The following is a 13,488-nucleotide window of genomic DNA, read 5'->3' on the forward strand; positions in this document are numbered from 1 at the left end:
TGCTGTTCCTCTGTAAGAAAAATAAATAATAACCTTTTGTTATAGTTTTATCTGTCTCCCAAATATGATGGGGGAAATTTATTCTAGGGCTCAGCCCTAATATACTATGTGCAAAGGGGTTTCTCGATCATGCCCATTTTGGACTTTCTGAGGATTGAAAAACCCTGCATTTAAAGGGCAAAAGTTCCAGGAGAACAATGGGGTGGGAAATATCTCATTCAAAGGCCCATATATTCATGGGGAGACAGGGTGATGCAAATCTACTCTAGACTGCAAATTCTTCTCTGGTGCAGGCAAGTCCTAAGTTCATAGTGTGGACACAGCCAGCCTCCAAAGCTGCTTTAGGCTGAAATTCTATTTTTTAAATTTATTTTGCAAATTAATTTTTTATTGATTTTCGGTAAACATACATACATTCATAAATTACACATGGGTAAAGGTAAAGGTAAAGGTACCCCTGCCCGTACGGGCCAGTCTTGACAGACTCTAGGGTTGTGCGCTCATCTCACTCTAGAGGCCGGGAGCCAGCGCTGTCCGCAGACACTTCCGGGTCACATGGCCAGCGTGACGAAGCTGCTCTGGCAAGCCAGAGCCGCACACGGAAATGCCGTTTACCTTCCCGCTGCTAAGCTGTCCCTATTTATCTACTTGCACCCGGGGGTGCTTTCGAACTGCTAGGTTGGCAGGCGCTGGGACCGAGCAACGGGAGCGCACCCCGCCGCGGGGATTCGAACCACCGACCATGTGATCGGCAAGTCCTAGGCACTAAGATTTTACCCACAGCGCCACCCGCGTCCCCCAAAATTACACATACAGTATATAGGTGTAAATTCTAAACCCACTTGCCTGAGAGTAAGCCCCACCAAATTCAACCAGACTTACAGTTGTACCTTGGTAGTCGAATGGCTTGGCTCCCAAACAAATCGGCTCCCGAACACCGCAAACCCGGAAGTGAGTGTTCCAGTCTGCGAACGTATTTCGGAAGCTGAATGTCTGACGCGGCTTCCACATGAGTGCAGGAAGCTCCTGCAGCCAATCGGAAACTGCGCCTTGGTTTTCGAATGGTTTTGGGAGGCGAACGGACTCCCGGAACGGATTAAGTTCAAGAACCAAGGTACCACTTTATTGAAAATATAATATCATTATTCAGTTATATGAAAATGATATGAAGTGGAATTATGAATGATATATAACTTATCCTTTTAGAAGATATATGAAGGCAGCCCTGTTTAGGGAAGTTTTTAATGTTTGATGTTTTATTGTATTTTTAATATTTTGTTGGAAGCCTCCCAGAGTGGCTGGGGAAATCCAGCCAGATGGGCGGGGTATGAGTAATAATAATAATAATAATAATAATAATAATTGTTATTATTGCTGCTGCTGCTGCTGTTGTTGTTATTATTATTAAGAAAATAGTATAGGAATTAATACCAAAAAATATAACACCCCATTCCCTGCAAAAAGAAGGATTCCCTAAAAAAAACTGAGTACATATCTTATATCAATCAGCAATAGGAACAGAAGATGGACCTTTCCATTAATTATACTGTTCATGTGGGCAGTGCCACATAAAACATAGACTATGAATTGCTGGAATCTACCTGGCAGGGGAGAAAATGTGCAATTGAGACTCAAGGGAACTTTGACACACCGCCCTGCTGTTTTGCCCAAACTTGTTCTGCTTTCACTTTTGTTTTGGAGCCGTAAGTGCTGTTCCTTTTACTCTTATCATAATGCCAAGGTCTCCAACGAAAGCAGAAATTGCATGCACGAAAGTTGAAGCAGCTTCTATGGAACGTGGCATTGTGTCATCGGTCTTGATCCATCAAGCGTGCTCTATTGTGTGCACGTAACATACCAGAACTGCTGGGTGCGATGGCTATCAGGGCTCCAAGTAAAAGCAGTGATTATTTATTTCATCACTGAAGGGGGGTGGCACTCTGCACATGCTCAGGCACTCACTCGTTTATTATGGCTTGAAGATGAGAGGTAAGTGGAACAGCCATGCACAAAGGCAGCATACCTCTAATGTAAGAACATAAAAAGAGCCTGCAGGATCAGGCCAATGGCCCAACTATTCAAGCATTCTCTTCTCACAGTAGCTGAGCAGATGTGTGTGGAAAATCAGTAAGCAGGATTTGAGCACAAGAGCACTCTCCCTTCCTGTGGTTTCCTCTCTGATCATGTGACACTCTTCCTTAAATCCCTACATTGGAAAGAAATTCCCACGGGGGGGGGGGAGCTATTGTTGGTCTCTAACATTTGCTGGTTGCTATCTGATTGATGCATGTTAAGGTCACTCTTTTAAAACAGCAAATACAGTGGTACCTCGGGTTACATACACTTCAGGTTACAGACTCCGCTAACCCAGGAATATTGCCTTGGGTTAAGAACTTTGCTTCAGGATAAGAACAGAAATCATGCTCCGGCAGTGCAGCGGCAGCAGGAGGCCCCCATTAGCTAAAGTGGTGCTTCAGGTTAAGAACAGTTTCAGTTTAAGAACAGACCTCCAGGACGAATTAAGTTCTTAACCCGAGGTACCACAGTAAGTGCTAACTAGGAGGACGAACTTTCAGCCCCCTGCTTGAATATTCCAACCTGCCAGTCCTTCTCTCCTGCCTGCTTTACAGACTCAAGTGGGTTAGCCATAGAATCATAGAGTTGGAAGAGACCACAAGGGCCATCGAGTCCAACCCCCTACCAAGCAGGAAACACCATCAGAGCACTCCTGACATATGGTTGTCAAGCCTCTGCTTAAAGACCTCCAAAGAAGGAGACTCCACCACACTCCTTGGCAGCAAATTGCACTGTCGAACAGCTCTTACTGTCAGGAAGTTCTTCCTAATGTTTAGGTGGAATCTTCATTCTTGTTGTTTGGATCCATTGCTCCGTGTCCGCTTCTCTGGAGCAGCAGAAAACAACCTTTCTCCCTCATCTATGTGATTTGTGTCAGAAAGGAATTGCTTAGTACAGTCGTACCTTCGAATCTGTTCCAGAAGTCTGTTCAACTTCCAAAACATTCGGAAACCAAGGTGTGGCTTCCGATTGGCTGCAGGAAGCTCCTGCAGCCAATTGGAAGCCGCAGAAGCCACCCTGGATGTTCGGCTTCCAAGGAATGTTCGCAAACCAGAACACTCACTTCCACGTTTGCGGCGTTCGGGAGCCAAAATGGACGAGTGCCAAGGCGTTCGGCTTCCAAGGTAAGACTGTACAGTGGTACCTCAGGTTAAGTACTTCATTCGTTCCGGAGGTCCGTACTTAACCTGAAACTGTTCTTAACCTGAAGCACCACTTTAGCTAATGGGGCCTCCTGCTGCCGCCGCGCCGCCAGAGCACGATTTCTGTTCTCATCCTGAAGCAAAGTTCTTAACTTGAAGCACAATTTCTGGGTTAGCAGAGTCTGTAACCTGAAGCGTATGTAACCTGAAGCGTATGTAACCTGAGGTACCACTGTAGTTCTTTGAAGGCGGCTCAGAATCTCCAACAGAGGCATCTGAGCACCCCTGACAAATTACAATTCCCACCATTCACTAAGACGAGGATGGGGAATCTGTCACCCTCCAGAGGTTATTGGACTGCAACTCCCATCATCCCTTTGCCAAGTTTGCTGGGCCTGATAGGAGTCCAGCAACCTCTGGAGGGCCCCAGGTTCCCCACCACTGCTATAAGGGCAGCTATGGCAGTCACACTGACATAAAAATAAAATATTAGGGATGGGCAATCTGTGGCCAAACAGATGGTGTTGTCGTCCCATCAGTCTCTGCCAGCATGGCTAAGGGTCAGGGATGGTGGGCGTTGCAATATATGTTTTAATGTACATATTGTCTCATCCCAAGAATAACCATTTTGTAGCCTTTCAAGATGAAAGGAGAACAGGGATTAACTCTGAAACAATCTGATGGGAAATCGGTAGTGATGGACTTGATGCAGTTTAAGGAATTGGATGCCCATGCATTGAAGGTATGCTATCTCTTATTGTGATATATACAGTGTGGAATTATAGTCCTGTAAGGAATCTGCTTAGGGACGCAGGTGGCGCTGTGGGTTAAACCACAGAGCCTAGGACTTGCCAATCAGAAGGTCGCCGGTTCGAATCCCTGCAACGGGGTGAGCTCCCGTTGCTCGGTCCCTGCTCCTGCCAACCTAGCAGTTCGAAAGCACATCAAAGTGCAAGTAGATAAATAGGTACCGCTCCGGCAGGAAGGTAAACGGCATTTCCGTGCACTGCTCTGGTTTGCCAGAAGCGGCTTAGTCATGCTGGCCACATGACCCGGAAGCTGTACACCGGCTTCCTCGGCCAATAAAGCGAGATGAGCACTGCAACCCCAGAGTTGGCCATGAGTGGACGTAATGGTCAGGGGTCCCTTTACCTTTACCTAAAGAATTTGCTAGAATGCTGAGCGTTTTTTCATGTGGATTTGGAATTTGATAGTACAGTGGTACGTTGGTTCTTGAACGTAATCCATTCCGGAAGTCCATTCGACTTCCGAAACGTTCAAAAACCAAGGCGCGGCTTCCAATTGCTGCAGGCTCTCCAGAAACAATAGCCGACAGCCACATCGGACATTCGGCTTCCAAAGAAAGTTTGCAAACCAAAGCATTTAGCTTCTGGGTTTGTGGCGTTTGGGTTCCGATTTGTTCGTCAACTGAGCCATTCGAGAACCAAGGTTCCACTGTACTTTCAAGTGTGCTCTCTTGATAGGAGGCAATGGAGAACATTGTGAGTCACGAAAGAACGTGCTCCTGTCTTGCACATGTTCTAACACAACAGAGCACCTGTTTTCAGGTGTACACCTGTGTACCCAAGAAAAAGGAAAGCTTAAGCATCTTTCAGAATACTTTTTACCCAGGGGCAAGTTTTTGTCAAATTTAAGAAATTAATTGATCAATCAGCTAAAACACATACGGTACATTTAATTGACCAGCTGTGCAGTTTTACTCACTGAGTAGCCCCACTGAGTTCAGCAAGACTGAGCCTCTTGTAAGTGCCTGTAAAAACGCACCCCACATTTTCTTTAAACAAGTGTCAGGCTTAGACAGAAAAAAGGAACAGGGTACTCCTTATTCATGTCAACAGCTCCTGAATCTATTTTCCTTTTGTGAAACAGGTGAATGTCAAGGATAGCGTGGAAAACCTGGTGAGTGTCTTGCACGAGAAAGCCCACAGTGACCTGGAGAAAGTGCGAGCGATTTGGATGTGGATTTGCCATCATATTGGTAGGTGGGGGTGTCACCTTTTGCATGTTGGGGTCCCCCTGTCTCTAAACAGCTCCCAGAAATTAAAGATCAGCCTGTATCAAAGTCAGGGCCGGATTTAGGTTTGATGAGGCCCTAAGCTACTGAAGGTAATGGGGCCCTTTATATGTCCAGCTCTCCAGCAGTCTGCAGACCCTCCAAGTGCCCCTATTTTCCCGGGACAGTCCCGGATCAACAGAAGAAGGGCCCGATTCAGGTCTGACGAGACCCTAAGCTCCTGAAGGCAATGGGGCCCTTTACAGTGGTGCCTCGCAAGACGAAATTAATCCGTTCCGTGAGGCTCCTTGTATAGCGGTTTTTTCCTCTTGCGAAGCAAGCCCATTGACAGCTTAGCGGATTAGTGCTATTAGCAGTTTAGCGGCTTATCAGCGGATCAGCTGATAAGCGGCTTAGCGGCTTAGGAAAAGGGGAAAAAAGGGGGGGGAAACCCGCGAAGCAAGCCCTTAGGGAAATTCGTTTTGCGAAGCGCCACCAAAACGGAAAACCCTTTCGTCTAGCGGGTTTTCCGTCTTGCGAGGCGTTCGTCTTGCGGGGCACCACTGTATATGTCCAGCTCTCCTTTGTCAACAACAAATTGTTGCTGCTTTTTGTGTTGAATATATGGTATATGGCAATTGGACCTAATAGGTATCTAAAGCCATTTGCACATAACAAAATATGTAATTTATCAAAGTAATTGTTGAACTGAAATACAATTAAGAAGAAGTATATTAATAGTGAAATAATTATTCAGCTCTAACTTAAAATGATTTTTATTCATAACAAACTTAATAATGCAAACACATTGGCATTTGGCAATAACAAAAGTTCCTTTAGAAACACAATTTACAAAGACTTATAATCTAATAATTATAAATAGCAGAATGTAGGCACCCTATATATAGAAATGAACAAACCAGTGATATTTTAGGGAGCAGGCTAGCAGGTGGGGCCCATGACTTACATCATAGGAGCCTACACAACACAAAACACTGTGGCTGTATGTAGGTTTTATTTTATTTGTTTTTTATCTTATAATTTGGAAATATACATCCAATTGTGTTTTTCCTTTAATTTTTTTCGGGCCCCCCAAGAGAGTGGGGTGCTAAGCTATACAGTGGTACCTCAGGTTAGAGACGCTTCATGTTACAGACGCTTCAGGTTACAGACTCCGCTAACCCAGAAATAGTACCTTGGGTTAAGAACTTTGCTTCAGGATGAGAACAGAAATCGTCTGCCGCCGGTGGCGCGGCGGCAGCAGCGGGAGGTTAAGAACAGTTTCAGGTTAAGAACAGACCTCCAGAATGAATTAAGTTCTTATCCTGAGGTAGCTTGTAGCTTGTTTACTGTATTTTTCGTCCCATAGGACGCTCCATCCCATAGGACACACCTAGTTGTTTTTTTGAGGGGGGAATAAAGGAATTTTTTCCCCTTTATTCCCCCCCCCAAACCAGGTCGAGGAACAGCGGGATGGCGGCGCTGCGCCTCCCTGCTGTCCCCTGAGCTTGTGGGGCTGGCCAATGTCTGCCTGAAGCGGGGGCGCTCTGCTTCAGGGCGCTCACGCGCCGGGCAGCAGGCTGCTATCCGCAGCCTAGGGAGCCCTGCGGGAACTCCCGCCGGCTCCCCAGGCTTGCTGATAGCTTCCTGAAGCCTGGAGAGCGAGACTCCTCTCGCTCTCCAAGCTTCAGCAAAAGCCTGTATTCGCCCCATAGGATGCACACAGATTTCCCCTTCATTTTTGGAGGGGGAAAGTGCGTCCTATAGGGCGAAAAATACGGTAGCTTATACATAAATCCAGCACTGATCACAGCCCTGCCCCCATGAATCCAGATCTCTAGCAGATATCCAGTAACACATTGGGCTTTGATGGCCAACCAAGGAAGATGCATCCAGACTTTCACTTGTCCTGCTGCTTTCCCGCAGGAAAACCCAATTTTACTGCTGAATCAGAGCAAACACCCATCGGGTTTTCTGCGGATTGATGTTTGCTCTGATTCAGTGTTAAAGTGTGGGCTTTCCCAGGGAAAATGGCAGGGGAAACAGAAAACCATTCGGATCCATGCTTCCTAGGTATGGGATAGGACAAGCAGACGTGTGGAATGGAATACAGTGGTACCTTGGGTTAAGTATTTAATTCGTTCTGGAGGTCCATTCTTAACCTGAAACTGTTCTTAACCTGAAGCACCACTTTAGCTAATGGGGCCTCCTGCTGCCACCGCGCCACCAGAGCCCAATTTCTGTTCTTATCCTGAAGCAAAGTTCTTAACCTGAAGCACTATTTCTGGGTTAGCGGAGTGTGTAACCTGAAGCGTATGTAACCTGAAGCGTATGTAACCTGAGGTACCACTGTAGCCTTTTGTGTGAGGTTGTTGCAGCCCCTCATTCACTGAGCATTGCAGACTCAAGGATGACATTTCACAAGTGTCTTTATTTCTCCAGAATATGATGTGGAAGGCTACCGTAACAGAGATAAGGCGTTTTATAAGCCAGCTGATGTCCTTCAGTCAGGAAAGGCTATTTGTAGTGGATATGCTCGACTCTTTGAAGAAATGTGCAGGTAAATCCTATTGCCCCCAGCCATCATGGGAAGCAGTTGTTACTTGGCAAGGGTGATGGGAGATCTAGAGTAGGCTTCCTCAAACTCAGCCCTCCAGATGTTTTGAGACTACAATTCCCATCATCCCTAACCACTGGTCCTGCTAGCTAGGGATCATGGGAGTTGTAGGCCATAAACATCTGGAGGGTCGAGATTGAGGAAGCCTGATCTAGAGCAGTGTTTCCCAAACTTTTTTGGGCAAAGGCACACTTGTTTCATGAAAAAAATCTCGAGGCACACCACCATTAGAAAATGTTTAAAAAATTAACTCTGTGCCTATATTGACTATATATACAGTGGTGCCCCGCAAGACGAATGCCTCGCAAGACTGAAAACCCGCAAGACGAAAGGGTTTTCCGTTTTTTGAGGCACTTCGCAAGATGAATTTCCCTATGGGCTTGCTTCGCAAGAAGAAAGCCTATAGGGAAATCTCCAGGGACCTCTTTTAAATGCTGGCGGTGGGGAGCAAAGCCTTCCCCCCCCCCGGCCTTCAGAAGAGGTCCAGGAAGGCTGGCGGGGGCCGAAAGGCTTTGCTCCCCACCGCCAGCATTTTAAAAGCAGTCCGGGATAGCAGGGAAGCGCTTCCCGCTATCCTGGACGGCTTTTGAAGGCAGGCGGGGGGAGCAAAGACTTTTGTTCCCCCGCCCGCCTTCAGAAGAGGTCCAGGACCTCTTCTGAAGGCTGGCGGGGGGTGAAAGTCTTTGCTCCCCCCTGCCTGCCTTCCCGGGAGAGCGGAGAAACGCAGCGTGTTTCTCCGCTGTCCCAGACAGCTTTTGAAGGCAGGCAGAGGGGAGCAAAGACTTTCGCCCCCCGCCCGCATTCAGAAGAGGTCCAGGACCTCTTCTGAATGCGGGGGGCAAAGGACCTCTTCTGAATGCGGGGGGACCTCTTCTGAAGGCGGGCGGGGGGCAAAAGTCCTTGCTCCCCCCCTGCCTGCCTTCCCGGGAGAGCGGAGAAAAGCAGCGTCTTTCTCCGCTGTCCTGGACGGCTTTTGAAGGCAGGCGGGGGGAGCAAAGACTTTCGCCCCCCGCCCGCCTTCAGAAGAGGTCCAGGACCTCTTCTGAAGGCTGGCGGGGGGCAAAAGTCTTTGCTCCCCCCTGCCTGCCTTCCCGGGAGAGCGTAGAAACGCAGCACGTTTCTCCTCTGTCCCGGACGGCTTTTGAAGGGGGGGAGCAAAGACTTTCCGCTCTCCCGGGAAGGCAGGCACGGGGGAGCAAAGACCTTTGCCCCCCGCCCGCCTTCAGAAGAGGCCCTGGACCTCTTCTGAAGGCGGGCGGGGGGCGAAAGTCTTTGCTCCCCTCTGCCTGCCTTCAAAAGCTGTCCGGGACAGCGGAGAAACACGCTGCGTTTCTCCGCTCTCCCGGGAAGGCAGGCAGGGGGGAGCAAAGAGGTCCTGGACCTCTTCTGAAGGCGGGCGGGGGGCAAAAGTCTAATTCTAATTTCAATGAGTGTGCCCTCCCACGGCACACCAGGCAACGTCTCGCGGCACACTAGTGTGCCGCGGAACACCGGTTGGGAAACACTGATCTAGAGAACCACAGGTCCCTCTCCCGCTATTTTATATTATGAATGCTGAAGTAAAAATGCATACGTACAGTTGTATCAAGTTGGAGTAGATTCATTGAATTCAATGGAGAATGACAAACTTGATTTTAATGGGTCTCTTCCACACATGACAGTCGGATAATAATACTAATAAATACTAATATATATTAATACTAATACTAATACTAGGGACACGGGTGGCGCTGTGGGTAAAACCTCAGCGCCTAGGACTTGCCGATCGCATGGCCGGCGGTTTGAATCCCCGCGGCGGGGTGAGCTCCCGTCGTTCGGTCCCAGCTCCTGCCCACCTAGCAGTTTGAAAGCACCCCCGGGTGCAAGTAGATAAATAGGGACCGCTTTATAGAGGGAAGGTAAATGGCGTTTCCGTGTGCTGCTCTGGTGCCGGTTTGCCAGAGCAGCTTCGTCACGCTGGCCACGTGACCCGGAAGTGTCTTTGGACAGCGCTGGCTCCCGGACTCTAGAGTGAGATGAGCGCACAACCCTAGAGTCTGTCAAGACTGGCCCGTACGGGCAGGGGTACCTTTACCTTACCTTTACTTTACTTAATACTAATACTATTCCAGTCAAAAAAAGTAGTGACAGCAACCACAATCCCTTGACTTCTTCTTCTTCTTCTTTGGCGATGGCTCGTAGTTGAGTAAGATTGTCTTCCATAAACATGGTTTTAACAATGAGACCATAAGTGACTGTGGAGGCCAATTCTGGATCCACACGTCCTTCCACAATGGAGACATTGGTTTCCAGGCAGCAGTTGATCACGGTGTGGATTTGCCAAGTGTGCCTTCCTCTTAGCACATTTCTCCCTTGCGTCCTGAGTTCAAGTGTCTTCAAAGCCCATGACACCTTTGGTAAAGGCTGTCCTCCAACTCGAGCTCTCGCAGGCCAGTGTTTCCCGGTTGTTGGTGTTTATACTACATTTTTTTAGATTTGCCTTGAGAGAGTCTTCAAACCTCTTTTGTTGACCACCAGCATTACACTTTCAAACTATGACAACTATGGGGTTCCTGAATGTCTTTCTTTATCCCTCAGAGTTGCAGGGATACAATGCAAATATTTGGTAGGCAGCTGCAGAAATGACGACTTTAAAGGGAAGAGCCGCCATGCCTGGAATGCTGTTTATCTTGATGGAAAGTGGCATCTTCTAGACTGCACATGGGCAAGTGGTTATGTGGATGACTCCTATAGCAAGTTCACCTTCAGGTATGTTGTTAGGCAACAGAAGGCCCAGCCAAGAGTGTGGCACACAAGTATAGTTTGCTTCCTTTGCTTTCAGAGGTTGGATTTATTTTAACAGGTTTTAATTGACATGCTGGATCTGTAATTGAATGTGTAAGGGCTTTTAGTCAAACACAATAAATGACTGATTGATGAACAACGGTAGGGCGCGTGTGAAGCTGACGCTTGCTATGGCTCATTCTCAGCATGCTAAACTATGATTTTGTTTGACTTGCCCTAGAATTATTCCAGCTTCATCCTTAGATAGCTTTGCCTTTTTGACCCTGATGCTGATTTAGGAAATGTTTTGAAATACGGCACTATTCCACCTTCTCCTTTTGCAGCTATAAGGAGTTTTACTTCCTCACCAGTCCTGCTCTGTTTAGGAAGAATCACTTCCCTGATGAGGATGAGTGGCAGCTGCTGAAGCAGAAATCGACACCTGAAGCAGCTTGAATATAATACACCTAGTATGTAATTTGATGTCCTTCAAAAATAATCACTTCTCTCTAATGTATCGATTCATGATTACTCAATTTGTGTTAGTAGCAGAAAGAATGCTGAACTCACTCTCTGGTTATCCCAGGTTTCTTCACCCTCGGCCCTCCAGATGTTTTTGGCCTACAACTCCCATGATCCCTAGCTAGCAGGACCAGTGGTCAGGGATGATGGGAATCATAGTCTCAAAACATCTGAAGGGCAGAGGTTGAGGAAACCTGGGTTATCCTTTATGAATAGATTTTTATTTTTAAGTCGGCTATGTATTTTCTTTTCCCCCTGCATCGGCAAATCATAGTATGTACAATCATTGTTCTCTTTGTATGAAGTTGGTGTGATCTATATGCTAAAGTAATAGTTTTGTAATGTCGCTAAACATTACAAAACTATTACTTCAGCAAATAATAATTGCTACTGTGCAAGAAACTGATTTCTGCAGTTATTGCTATACCATCTAATTGTAATCGTGAGTGATGCTTTTCAAATAAAGTTTCTCAAGCCAAAAGCGAGAATGTCACATTTAAATGTATACTGTATTTTTTAAACATAGTTTTAGTAAGTTGACAACCCTAATAAAGCAGACGCACAAGGGCCAACTTGTGTTTTGGGCAATCTAGTAAGGTAAAGTCAAGAAGTAATTATGGCAGTCCTAAAAAGAGGTTTAAATGACACATGACCACACATTTATGCTAGGTAAGTTGCACATTGTGGTGTTATGTTGTTCAAAAGAAATACTGCATGTAAAACAAATTACAAGTAGCATCTCATCACATTTCTAAGAACCTCAAAGAAGAGAATAAAGTTAAAACATGTGGCTTTTTCTTTTCATTTGTTGTGTGTGTGTGTATTTGTGACAAGCATAATATGCTAAACTCTCATGAGTTTTATTGTCATAAGCTCATCTGATTTTATTCCTCACATTACTCACATGCAGGGCACCAAACCCAGAAATAGCCCTAAAATGTCATATAGACATCACAAAAAGGAGTGAAAAGGGCTTACATGCAGTCTGCTGACCTGCACAGAGGTCCGGAACTAAACCCTTACGCAAAACGAGGATTGCCTGTACCATACTCTGGACTTCTAAGCCAGTGGTTCCCAAATTTCCTGGGGCTGCTGCCCACTTGGTTCCATAGACTCATCCTCAGTGCTTCCTACAGTCCCACTCTATAAAAAGCATTACAGTGGAACCTCGGTTGTTGAATACTTCGGAAGCCGAACACTTCAGAACCCGAATGCTGACAACCTGGAAGCGAATGCTTCTGTTTTTGAACGTGCCTTGGAAGTCGAACGGAAGTCCATTAAAAAAAAAAAAATGGCGACCAGCAATTGATCTTCGGTTATCAAACGTTTCGGAAGTCGAACAGTCTTCCGGAATGGATTATGTTCGACAACCGAGGTTCCACTGTACAGTCGAATCTTCAGAAGTCGAATGGAGTCCGTTCCAGAAGTCCATTTGACTTCTGAAATGTTCGGAAACCAAAGAGCGGCTTCTGACTGGCCTCAGAAGCCGTGGAAGCCCCACTGGACGTTCGGCTTCCAAAAGAACATTAGACTTCCAAGGTGTTTAGAAGCAGAGGTACGACGGTATTCAGAATAGGGGTTTGCATGACCGACTAAGGAAGATAACAACGCAATAAAATTCAAAACAGCAACAATCAATTGCACATTTATTCAAAATCCAGTTAAAACTATTTGCCGTAGTTCAATTAATTCAGTAAAATCGATGAACTTGATGAAGTGATACCAGCTTTTCAAATTCTGATAGTTATACTCCCAGTGCCCCTGCTGTTCTCTTGCCTCCTAGCACCCTCTGGTTAATCCCACAGCCTGTGCCCACTCTGGGAACCACTGTCCTAAACTGTGAAAAATTATGGGGCAACAATACAGAAAGAACGTGCATGGGTAGGGCCAGTGCTTTTTTTTTTTTTTTAAATGAAATACTGTCCCTCAATGAGGCCAAACGTAGATTCACAAAATGTTTAGGGGTATGTGTATGCCCCTCGCGTCCCCCCAGAAAAAAAGCACCAGGTAGGACAATACGCAGGCCACATCTGGGTGATCTATCCTCCTGACTGAGTTCAAGCCATGTTCCTCCCTCACTCCTCCCCTTTGGGACTTTATTCCTTGATTACACGAATGCAGACTTCCCCGTTACTCTCCAAATTCACACTGCTATGCTGTCGTGATGGTGACACACCTTGGCTGTATAAATATCTTTTCCCTAAGCAACCTCTATAAATAATATGATTGCTTGCATTGTTAGAGAGAGACAAAGTTCAGCCTTTCTCCAACAAGGAAATGAAACAACTTACCTGTTTCTCCAAGGTGCACCGAGAAACAAACAGTCTTTCCTGCAGGAGTAACTTTTTCTCGAA

At 46.4% G+C, this 13,488-nt stretch overlaps 1 protein-coding gene across 1 annotated transcript; it reads left to right on the forward strand.

The window, feature by feature from the left end:
• The first annotated feature begins 3,741 nt into the window (after positions 1-3,741).
• LOC309337238 (kyphoscoliosis peptidase-like) lies at positions 3,742-11,627 on the forward strand. The gene is made up of 5 exons (XM_081853998.1): positions 3,742-3,960; positions 5,109-5,217; positions 7,675-7,792; positions 10,427-10,597; positions 10,957-11,627. The coding sequence occupies exons 1-5, from the start codon at positions 3,862-3,864 to the stop codon at positions 11,066-11,068; spliced, it is 609 nt and encodes a 202-aa protein (XP_081710124.1). The 5' UTR covers positions 3,742-3,861; the 3' UTR covers positions 11,069-11,627.
• Positions 11,628-13,488: the final 1,861 nt, after the last annotated feature.

The sequence above is a fragment of the Podarcis erhardii genome (genome assembly GCF_964252035.2).
Source record: "Podarcis erhardii genome assembly, chromosome: 2".
NCBI classification, from domain to species: Eukaryota; Metazoa; Chordata; class Lepidosauria; order Squamata; family Lacertidae; genus Podarcis; species Podarcis erhardii.